The following is a 12,182-nucleotide window of genomic DNA, read 5'->3' as shown; positions in this document are numbered from 1 at the left end:
ATTTAAGAAAATTATCAAGGCTGTAATGCAAGCATTTAAGAGTATACTACCAATGACAAAGCTACTACTGAAACTAAGATCAAACTTTACCCAAGTCACCAGTCCAGCAATTTGATTAACAGTATTTCTTTCTTTGTATTATTCTCTGAACATCGTCAGCATTTGTTTAAAACTGCTATCGTCTTTCACAAAAATTCATATTTTTTAACTTAGTCTCTTATGAAAGATTCTGTAGACCATCATCAGTGCCATATTCACATGAGCAATTGGTTAAGGACAGGAATTTTGTCAACAGAAGGAAGCAATGAATTAATGAATGCAGCAATTCCATTTTTCAAAACTTGTTTACTAATATAAAAATCTATAAAAACAAATGTGAAATCATGTCAAATGCTCTCACATTTAAACAACAGTATATTACATCTAAAAATATGACTATAAAAATAATACTGTATGTCAAATGTTTGCTTTTTCACTAAGTGCCAGGAGTTAATCTAACAGTTGTCTTGTTTGTTAGTATAACCTCCATGATGGCAGGAACAGCAGAGATGACTGCAGAGACTTAGAATTGAACACCTCGATGTTTCTTCACTTAGTCTATGCTAAATACACCCACTCCTGCTAAGCAGATCAAACATTCTATTTTCAGTCCTTTTGCAAATATTTAACACTTGCAAAAAATTAACTCACACTCAATTCTTTGGTACATTATGAGAGAGAGAGAGAACAATGTTTCACACTGTCCTTGTGTAACAACACACTATCACAGATTCACTGACAGCATCTCCAGTACCTGTTGGTACTGAATTTTAGGAACTGCCAAGTAATAATTTAGTTAAATTGTTTATACAAATCACTCTTGTTTACAGTCCAAATTCCTCCTCATTTCCATTACTTCTTTGGGATATATTGCCCTACCATAAGGTGGACATAACGTGTGCCTGAAACAATAATAAAAATATTGTTTGAAATAAATGATTCTTTCATTCTACTATACATATAACAACAAACATCAAAGAATATTTAGCAGGCATGTAACTTTAAAATGATGAGCAACCAACTAATGTAACATTAAAACACTACGAAGTAGACCAGCATGTCATAGTGGAAGTTCATACTATATCACTGTGTGCTAAAATGAAGGGTTTACCTGTCAGGAAACTAACAGTAGATCTCATCTAATGTGTAACTATCACTGAAGATATGGCAGTGGACCTTCACTCTACACATTGTGTCCTCCAGACTTACAAAATTCAGGCAGTGGTGTGTTAAGCTTAAGTGGCTGGCAGGGCTTAAGTCTCACACTGACAAGCCATACCATTTGCTTCACTTTCAAGCACCACTCTTTACACTGGTGGTTGATCTAGTTACTCAGTCATGCACTGCAGTGACAGCATTTAATGTGACTGTACAAAGTTCAGTGCAGACTACTTTTGCTAGTCGTCTGCTTACTCATGCCATGTCACCAGCAGAAAAACAAATTCCCACACTCTGTAGGCAGATGGGAGTCATTGTTTTAACTTTTATTGTGTCAGCATGCACACTTCACACTTTCAGGGCACTTGAGAAGATGGAACGAATGTATTTCCAGTTTCATGTAATGCAATGCCCTTATGAGTATGTTACATTAAAACACTATTTCATGAGCATGTCTTTAAATGTACCACATAAATTAGTGAAAGCAGTCCCCAAGGCTTCAATGAAGTCCAAATTATTTGGATCACCTTAGTGATATCCTCCAGAAAATTTATAATAATGTGAGGTATTCTTTTGAGTCAGTAACAATGTCTCACACTGGTGGTTTGCTTCTCTTTTGTTCTGCATGAAATAATCTTAGGTCTTTGTTGCTTATTGTCTGTAATAGATTGCATACATTGTTCACAAATTTATCAGTTATGGTTTGGTGGAGAAAGACAAGTCCAAGAATTCCAGTTGCACCAAATAGTACACCACTCTGCTCTCTAATTTTGCCGACACACTGCATTATCAGAATTTTGAGAACCCGTGTTTGTTTTAAGGGTTTGCATGCAGCTATGTTTAAAAACCATTGCAAAATGGAACATAACATATTATTTGTTCACAGCACATGCTTTCAACACCAGTCTGAAGCACTAAACATCAACAACTTTCTGACTTCTTTCAAAACCCACTCCTAACTTTTCTAGTTTATTCTCAGTTAAACCTGATACGCAACCTACTCCACTGAACAACAGTCCCCACCAATGAGCCAGAGCACCATGTGGCAACTGCAGCCTATCTATGTGGGTATTTGTTCCTGCATAATGCCAAAGAGAATGCGCTGTATAGTGTAGCAGTCCAAAGGAATGAAATTCTTTGTCCTAAGGGAAGTACGAGTTAATACATTACTGAAGCTTTCACTTCACAGTAACATCACGAAGGCAAATTTGTCACGTCTGAGTTCCACGAAAGTTTTGCCCAGATGACCACATCTGTGAACCACTACTAATATGTCCCACTGAATTCCTTAGTTCTTCATTTTGACAAAGGAAATGTGTTATGTCTAGGTATTATATCTGCAGTTACATTAATCTCTCAATATGCATTTAGTGAATATCAGAAAACCTCACTACAGTGTACATATACATACTATTTTAACTTTTTCTTTAACATGCAAATTGAAATTTGGACAGTAACATTAATATTTATTTTCAAATACATATTTCACATTTAGACCAACCTGCTTGACCGCTCCAGGTTCTCAACCACAGCAGACTGCAAGAATAATCTTGGCGGTGTGACAAATCTCCATGTAAGGGGGTTTAAAAATGATGTTTCATACACCCATTCAATACTAACTCCTTCAAGAGATTCTGAACACTTTGTTGATACTATGAACTTGTGTTGTGTACCTGGTTCAAACAGTATAGCCCTATTGGAAAAAAAGAAAAATACATATACATAAACCATTTTTTAGAGTTAAGATTCTTATGTTTAAGTATTCATAAGAACTACTTACTAAGAAACTAAAACTACAATTTCAAATAATTATTTGAAAATTCTCTTGAGTGAAGATAGTGTCAGCAGATGGATATAGCAGATTAATTTTGCCTACATGTGATTTAAGAGAAGAGAACCTGTGATTTGTTGCAAATGGAACTCAACTGAATCAAATACTTGACATCACACCACTTAGCAGTAATTCACCTGATTGATACCCTGATATTGTGAGTCCATTATCAGTAATATTCTATACTCTCAACTGCCCTACAGTCTGCTGAAATAGTGCTGCTACAGAAGCTGTGAACTTCTAGTGCAAGATCTGGTATTACTCAGATTTACCAGTGCTCTTTCAAAAGAGCAACTAGTTAGGATCATTTTTCCCAAAAAACTACTTTACATTTCCCATCAACATCCTATCCCACTGCAGGTAGTTACTGTATTTTACCCTGTTTATTGTCTAAACTTTTTTCCAAGATGGTTTTCCTGTATTCCCTTCAAAAGAGAATTATTTTCATCTTTTGGCCAACATAGTTGTAATGAATGGCAATTTCACTATGGAAATTTATTTTACTGTCATCACTACAGATATGTTAAAAGGCAGAATAAATGTTATTAACTTGTGTGTCTGGTGGATTCCACCAACTTGTGCATACCTTGTATTCACCTGGATTCTTTCCACAGATTCTCCTCTTTTTAGAACAATCCAGAAGTGTCCAATTTCACTCCCATGTTTCACACTTGCAGGTGAAGTTGAAACATTTATTAATACTCTAAAATGTTCACCTGAAACAAAATGTCCTATTTAGCACACAGTTCATTTCAATGCACTCATGTAATGTACTATGTTGTTGGTTAAAACAAACTCCACTTTAAGCAGTAGTGCCCAAGTAGACAATTTAAAGAAGTTCTCACCACCACTGGTAAACTGTTTTGGAGTTCAAGAGCAATTTGTTTTCACAGACTATGCTAAGAGTTTGCCACAAGCATTCATTCATGACAATCTTAACACTTTTTTTTCAGTAGTGTGTTATTTGTGACTGCTTTCAGTAAACATTGAAGTTGCTATCAAACCAAATTAAGTAAAAGAAAGAGTATTTTAACCATAAGAAAAATGGATGCCAGGCAGAATCTTATTCTGTCCTAAGGAAGTCAATTCACCTACAAAAGAAATGGCTTATTAAACTAATTAAAATAATTTTTTAGTACTGTTTGTCAGTGTGGGACCCTTATTAGGTAGGGTTACTATAAACAAAAAGATTGTATTACAAGCAGCACCTAATCATGGAATTATTTAGAAAATGCAAGAATGTTAGAGAGATTCTGTAACTTCCTTTCCATACACTGAAAGGAGCATTTGAGTTTACAGAAGATTAATGTTAAAACTGTGAGTGTTGTCCAGAAGAATCTGACAATGCACTCCTGCCACAAACAAAAAATAACACAGAAAACACAGCTGAGCAACATACTATGTAGAATCAGAGACATTTCTAAATTTCTTCACTTGTTACTAATACTATATGTACAAATACAGAGATTATAGTTGTAAAATTAAGCTGTAATACTGCCATAAAATGTTTTGACAGCAAGAGGTGACAAAGCTATCTCATTCTAGAAATTATTCACAATGTAGGTTAAGGAATACTTTAGTGAATCTTATACATCAAAGTTTTAAAAATCTCTTGTTATTTTTAGAAAGTGAAAGTTACTTACGACAGAATGGTGTTTCAGACCCTGTAATTAGGTATGTTTTAACACTTCTCCTTTGTAGAATTCTGTTTTTTGAATTTGTCACCATATGTGGTTGTGAATTGTAACCAAATCTTGTACAGTATGATTCTCCATTCTTATAACCATTTTTTATATCATAGTGCTTTCCACATGAAAAGCAAGAACCATTAAGAAAATCTTCCCAAGACTTGCATTCTATAGCCATGAAAGGATATTTTGTATTTATTGATTCCATATAATATTCATAGCTTCTAAGGTGGTTGCAGCTGACAAAACTGCGCAGACCTGAAAATTGAAAAACCAAATCATTACTCAATTATATTCCATGCAATTCTGTACGTAACTCTTCCTACAGGGAGGCAAGGGAACATTTCTTTTTGCTTATTAGCTGTACATTGACTGCAATACCTTTGGACAAACTTCCTTTCTGTCTTCCTATATGCCCAAAGACTCCATCAGTACAGCCAGGCTGACGAATGCCTCCATTTGGATAAAAGTCCACGTGACCAACAGGTTCTTTCAGTCCAAGGCCTAAAAGCATTAAGCAAAATATTATATTTCTTTATTATGAAGAAAAAAATGCAAACATGCCACCATCTTCATATTTTGCAGACACTCACCGCCACTCATGAACGGTGCTGCATCAGTATGTACAACATCTACATAATCAGCATCAGATGGGTCCAGGCGCACAATGGGGTCAGTTTTTGTAAAATGTGGCTCTGCAGGATCCAGTCCTAAAATAATATGAAAGCTTAGCTAGATAATATGAAAGCTTAGCTAGATAATATACTTTATGAGAGGTAATGTCATACTGTGTTACAACAAAAGCAAGAACTTTTGTTACCTGTTATGCGACCAAGCTTCATTCTAAATTTTGTTTGTAGAGTATGTCCAATGTATGACGCTACATGAGAACCTAAACTGTGCCCAATGACATGGCACTTTTTCACATCAACTCCAACATTATTCTGCAAAAAGACAATTGTGTAATTAACATATGCACAAACAAAATTAATACAAAATGAACAAACTAAATGAATGGCTCAGCCAGAATGAAATCTATCTGCATTTTAATAAACCTACAGTTACAGTTGGGAAAAAAAGGGAAACAATCCAAATTTCCTAATTTTTTCATGAGCAGCTGCCATAGCCACCAGACTACCTGAGTCTGCCTACACACTTGACTCAAACTTCCACTGCCACCTGAGTTTCCACATGATTTACAATAATCAAGAATCCAGGTTCAAGTCCCAGCTCAAATTTTTAGTTGTAGGTTTAAACACAAAGCTTACAGTCTTAGTTTTTTTTATTTGTAATACTATTCTGTGGACCGGCAGGGTGGGAACTGAACTTACCACCATATGTGCAACAAGATGACCAGCCATTGCACCCACAACTCTAATGTTTGCAACTGCTTGGGAGTATGGTGGTTTAGAGCCTCCACCCCATCCAATAACAATAACATTCATATCAGAATGGTCAAGAAGGGCCCTGGTCATATTCTGCAATAAAACATTTTGTGTTACAGATTAATACACGAAAACCATTAATTTTATGAGATTGTATACAATCTTAGCATTAACACCTTTTCAGCTTACCATAAGCCATGGTTTCTGTCCATTTTCCAAATATCCATGACTGATAAGCACTACATTTTGCCTGGGGTTTAAATAGGAAGCATTCCATCTCATTAGCTCCAAACGCTGCAAATGAAAACATAAGTAAGTGACAATTCAGGTTTTACAAAGTACAGAAGTATCTTACAAATACTGTTGTAAGACAAGTTCTTACTTGGCACTCATGTCGATTCCTTCGTGTGTATAAGCAAAAATAGGGATTTATTTTCTCTGGAGATTCTGGAGGCAAGCTGATTGGTCGGGTCTCAGATGTCCATGGGCTATCTGTACTGAAGCAACCATATATGCCGTAACAACGTGTGGAGTCTGTAACACAAACATGACATACCATAAGCCTTCAGAGTTATTTTCTCAGAATTTATCTTACTGTCTAAAATTCTGTCCCTGCATTGCATGTCACCACTTCTAAGGTCCGGAACATTCTTAATTAAAACCCCACACACAGCCAAACTACATACCATTCTGGGGAACTGCCTGTAATTTAACTCCCTCAACTGCAGAAATCCAAAATACATGAAGTGTCAAATTACAAGTCTCTCACACCACCTGCTCCAATATGAATGGAAACCTGAAACCTTGTCTTTTCTGATCTGGCTTGTTCTTCATTTCTTTTCTTGAAATTCTGACTTACATTGAGTGGTTGGTTACCTTATTCCGTTTCAACAATTCCATTACAATCTAGTACAAATGTTTTAGATGTGGTATTTGGAAAATAATTTTTCCAGTCACCACAATCAACCATTTAGATACTGCACTGACATTAACAAATGTAGACTGCTAAGCAGAGTGCAATTTACAACATTAAATACCAGTCTGTTAAGCATGGGTGAATACTGTCATATGAACTTTTTCCCACCTTTCAATGCCTTTAACATAGTTCTGGACTTTTCAATCTTTATGTTTAAATACAAGGTAACAGTGTAATGTTTTGTTACGGCCTAGTAGTAACTGTTGCATTAAATGCAACTACCACAACCTGGAACCTAGTTGTGTGGCAGCCAGAACAGACTTAACAAAACACCTGGAAAAAAGGGGCACAAAATACCCTAAGTAAACTGGATGATACTGCAACGACAAAATACTAGCCATACAATTAGCAGTTTAGTGGTACATTACTGGTTTACACAAAAATGCGAAACGTTTTTCTAAAATTGGCAAAGGGCTAAACTCAAGCACAAAACTTTGTATTCTCATAATCCGGCAGATTAGATAGCAAAGCTGCATAGTTTTCATGAGCTGCTCGTACGTGAAACGAAACACTTAACTAGTATCACCATTAAAATCATCACCGCAACGTTTCGCCGCGCGTCATTCGTTGTCTGATGTATGTAGTCATTTTGCCAGATGGCAGAGAAACACTTGCCGGAAGGTGGTCCGGTTATATCAATATTCCCGTCCGACTGGAAACCTGTGAGCCTTTCATCAGCGGAGTAGGCTGTGCTCGGGAAGTCTAAATTTATATTTACAGTTCACCAGCGTCTGAAACAAGTGCAATCTAGTCGCTAGCCAATACTGCTGGAACCACAGTATGCTATTCCATAAAACTTAACGTTAACATGTTTCCCTGCAAGAAACTAAGATGCAGATGGAATTATAGCAATGAGGACGCATCTACTCCAGATTACCGCGTTTGGATTACACGGTAGATATAGTGATAGTAAAATCTAATCTCGCGAAAGTCTGGACCAAATTTTGTTTCACAGACTCACGAGGCGTACTGATGCAAGAAACCTACTGTGATACAGGTACGCGTCTCGTATGGCGACTACAGAACTACGGAGCCACTTGCCATGGTGTAGCTTTCGTGATATGGCGAAACCTTAAGAGTTTAAACTGAATTCTTGAAGATGAGGAAAATTTACTTTTAGTGCCGCTGACCTAGCCAATATAGCTAAGGAACCTAGTAATTTTTTCCATATATGTAGTCAACTGATTTTAAAATATGGAGGTTTGTCTTACCATTTATCAGGTCATTATGTTTAAGACTTTGCCGTTTCGCATAATCGATGTTTGAAAGTTGAGGAATCTTATGACCACAGTAGTGATGGGAAAAACGACCGGTTGCAACAGACCCCAGTATTTTAGTTCTGAATAACTGGTATTTTCGGTATTTGTTTGGTCTTTTACTATAGGCCTTTAATTTTTTTACTAGTAATTTGAGAGAAAACTGTCACTTTACTATAGGAGCAGTGGTAAAATTTTTGGTTTCAAATGGAACTTTTTTAAAATGAGTAATTTTTATTTGAAAAATTTCGACTGCATTGAAATCAAAAGTGTTCAATTGAATTTTCTGAAAAAAATTGGTTGTATTCAAATTCCTGTTACAAAGCAAATATATTTGAATACGAAAGTGGTTTTTGTACCAAATAATTAAAAATAAAACCAGAAATTTTAAGCGTAAGCTTATTACTAGCTCTTTTTCTATATTATAAAAGTTAAGGAAATGAAGGTAACAGACCAAAAACAATTCATTCATAGCTTACAATAAAATTGGAAAGTAGCTGATCAACTGTGTATGTAATATACCTTCATCTACCTCTAGCCCTTTGTAACAAACACCAAAAATAGAGTCTTCCAACCTCAGTTTAGACCCTCGAGCACTATCTATTCGTTATGCCCAAATAATGGCATTATCTTCGATTACAATACGATTTTTGAGCAGAGTTTCAAAAACTGAAATCAACAGGGGAATATTTGTGATTTTTGCAGTATTCACCGTCTCATTGCTTTCGAGAAACGCGGCGAACAGCGAACGGACAAAGATTTATTTAGTTATTCTGACATTGATTCTATTTATCTTGGGGAAAAAACACGCAGATATTTGGTAGTGTCCTAGAGCTTTTCCACCTTTCTGATGTCACCATTTATCACTGGTAAAAATAAATCTAAAAATCGTTTTAAAAACGAGCTATTTTGAGCCGTTTTAATAGACTCAACTGACGATGAAAATCCTGTATAACCGATTACAGGTTGTATCAGCGACAGCCGCCATCCATAAACTACAGCTGCCTAAGTTGCGAGTAGTTAGCTTCTACCTGGTGGGATAGCATTTAGCACGTTATACCGCTTCAAATCGAATATATTGCAAAACCAGTTATGAGGAGTATGCTCGCTCAGTTTCCAGTGAACTACGGTGGAGCGTGACGGAGATCGTCAATTTGTCAGTATGACAAACTGAACGCAGGCGACAGGTAATGCCTGACTTACTTGGTCCTATTTCGATGTCACCGATAGAGTCGATGTCAAAGTCGACCTCGTCCGACACGGGCGGCACGGTAGCGTTGTGCGCCGTGAGGTTGAAGACGACCAGCGCCATCTCCATCACAACGGCGGGGTGAGTCATGGCTGCGACTGGAATGCGGCAGACGACCGCGCCAACAGCTTTTATTTCAGAGGGCCGGGCCACGCCTCCAGCCCTTGACGTCAAACGCCCCTCCACGTGTCTCCACACCGCCGAACTTTGATCTCGCGATAAATCGTTTGGCCCCCTCCGCTCGCCAATAACTCTCCATCTGACACGTCCTGATTAGGAACGCGTCTATACATAAACAAACCATTCGTCGGCTACGCTGCTTTGACCGTGTCCCGAAATCATTTGGTAATAATCACGATACAGAGCACCAACACACTACAGACGAGAAATTTTCCATGTCTGCGCGTACATCAACCTAATCTAATGAGCTTAGAACTTGCCTAATTTTTTATCATTTAAATCCGTCTTCTATGCTTTGACTCAGTTGCAATAGGTAGTAATCGACGAAGAATCATCGAGAAAAGTGATATCCGGCGTTCCCCAAGGAAGTGTTATTGGCCCTCTGCTGTTTCTGATCTATATAAAGGATATAGGCGACAATCTGAGAAGGCCCCTCAAAAGATTTGCACGTGACGCTGTCATTTAGTGTCCAGTGAAGTCATGAGAAGATCGAACTTAATTGCAAAGTTATGTACACAAGATATCTGGAAGGTTTGAAAAAGTGATTATCTCTCCTTTAGGAAAGTGAGAGGTCATCTATGTGAGTACAAAAAGAAACAAGTTAAATTTCAATTACACGATAAATCACACAAATCTGAAGGTTGTCAATTCGACTAAATACCTAAGAATCACACTCGGAGCAACTTAAGTTGGGACTGTCGCATTTATGTTGTGGGGAAAGGAAAAATGAAAACTACGTCTTACTAGCATGACACTTAGAAGATGCAACAGGTCTACTAAAGAGACTGCCTACATTACCCTTGTTTGTCCTCAGAATTGATAGCTTGATTAACTTGGGGGAGGGGACGAAAAAGCGAGGTCATAGGTCCAATCGGATTGGGGAAGGAAGGAAATCGGCCGTGCCCTTTCACAGGGACCATCCCGGCATTTGCCTGAACCAATTTAGGAAAATCTAAATCACAAGTGCTAGAGTATTGCTGTTGCGTATGGGATCCTTACCAGATAGTATTGACGGAGAACGTCTAAGAAGGGCAGCTCATTTCGTAGTATTGCGAAACGGGGGGGGGGGGGGGGGGGGGAAGTCACGGATGTGATACGCGAGTTGGGGTGGCACTCATTAAGACCAAGGTGTTTTTCCTTGAGGAGAGCTTTTCACGAAATTTCAATCCACTTTCTCCTCTGAATGTGAAAAATATTTTGCCGCCGACCTGACCACCACCACCACCACCACCACCACCACCACATCTCTTACAGAAATATTTAAGTATTCATTTTTCCTACCCGCTACTACAGAATCTAATGGTAGAAAAATAACTTAAAGGTGCTTCGAAGAGCCTTCTGCCAGGCGCTTAAGGTGAATGGCAAAGTAGTCATGCAGACGTGGATTTAGATTACCAGGAAGTGAAATAATGTGTAACGCAAATTATTTCATTATGAACAACGCAGCTCTGGTTCAAGAAAATAAGTTACTACTGTTAAATGTCAACCGAACACACATTTCCCTTTTCTATCCTTGTAACTCAGAAAATAAAGCATTCTGTGAAATTACTCGGCATTTATCATTACAGTAAATAATGGCGGAACTCCAAGAAAAATACGCTCTGATGAAAGTTAGCAAGAATGACACTTGCCAGGAAACTTAATTGTGCGCACACGCATTAATACTAGAGCTACCGGTATTGTTTCTGCCGAGGCAATGGACGTTTTGGTTTGGCACCAATTGATCGTAAGGTGTATTACTGGTTTAACTACATATACGAGGTATGTTGTGTCCTTAGGGCAAGCACTTGTGCATGATAAAGAGAACGTCTAAGTGTATGAATTTACATCGTGTTTACAGGCATGTGGAACTTAACGATTTCATTAATAACCCATGACTAGGCCCAAGGAAATCACTCATACAATACTGACGTCTTTAGTGAAATACAAGCTCTTATTTTAAGAATTTTACGGGTCAAGACTCAGTAGTGTTCTGCCACTTAACTTGTATAGCCTAATTAACTGAAGTATGTCCAGATGATAGAACCGTTCTGTCACCATGGCCGGCTCGTTCCAAGTGCTTCAGTCCGGAACCGCGCGACTGCTACGGTCGCAGGTTCGAATCCTGCCTCGGGCATGGATGTGTGGTGTCTTTAGGTTAGTTAGGTTTAAGTAGTTCTCAGTTCTAGGGGACTGATGACCTCAGCTGTTCAGTCCCATAGTGCTCAGGGCCATTTGAATCATTTTTTGTTAGGACGAGTATTTATATTCTCATACTCCATTTGCAATCATATCTGTGACTGATGTTCCTGTTTTCTACATACGAATGAATCCACTATTTTGGTACAACATTCGCTGAGCTGAACTTCTCCAGTCATGTTGTACTCATCAAAATTGCTACAGTGTCTTTAGGTCCTGGTTTGCAGAGTGTCAAGTGTTGG

General features: G+C 37.8%; 1 protein-coding gene across 2 annotated transcripts in view; it reads right to left on the bottom strand.

The window, feature by feature from the left end:
* Positions 1 to 325: 325 nt before the first annotated feature.
* The window catches only part of LOC126297421 (pancreatic triacylglycerol lipase-like), a 47,174-nt gene continuing 35,317 nt past the window's right edge, over positions 326 to 12,182 (bottom strand). Inside the window, exons 1-11 of one of the 2 annotated variants that reach the window (XM_049988222.1) lie at positions 9,537 to 9,713; positions 6,484 to 6,635; positions 6,291 to 6,395; positions 6,048 to 6,194; positions 5,537 to 5,660; positions 5,310 to 5,426; positions 5,098 to 5,220; positions 4,672 to 4,974; positions 3,615 to 3,744; positions 2,699 to 2,890; positions 326 to 941 (exon numbers count right to left, since the gene is read on the bottom strand). In XM_049988222.1, the coding sequence (XP_049844179.1) occupies positions 854 to 941; positions 2,699 to 2,890; positions 3,615 to 3,744; positions 4,672 to 4,974; positions 5,098 to 5,220; positions 5,310 to 5,426; positions 5,537 to 5,660; positions 6,048 to 6,194; positions 6,291 to 6,395; positions 6,484 to 6,635; positions 9,537 to 9,672 (1,617 nt within the window). In that variant the 5' untranslated portion in view covers positions 9,673 to 9,713 and the 3' untranslated portion in view covers positions 326 to 853. Of the gene's footprint in view, positions 942 to 2,698; positions 2,891 to 3,614; positions 3,745 to 4,671; positions 4,975 to 5,097; positions 5,221 to 5,309; positions 5,427 to 5,536; positions 5,661 to 6,047; positions 6,195 to 6,290; positions 6,396 to 6,483; positions 6,636 to 9,536; positions 9,714 to 12,182 lie in introns of those variants that run through there. The other variant, XM_049988221.1, reaches the window with a different exon arrangement.

Source organism: Schistocerca gregaria, chromosome X (genome assembly GCF_023897955.1).
Source record: "Schistocerca gregaria isolate iqSchGreg1 chromosome X, iqSchGreg1.2, whole genome shotgun sequence".
NCBI lineage: Eukaryota > Metazoa > Arthropoda > Insecta > Orthoptera > Acrididae > Schistocerca > Schistocerca gregaria.
The sequence above is the reverse complement of the archived record's forward strand: the minus strand, read 5'-3'. Positions and strand labels throughout refer to the sequence as shown.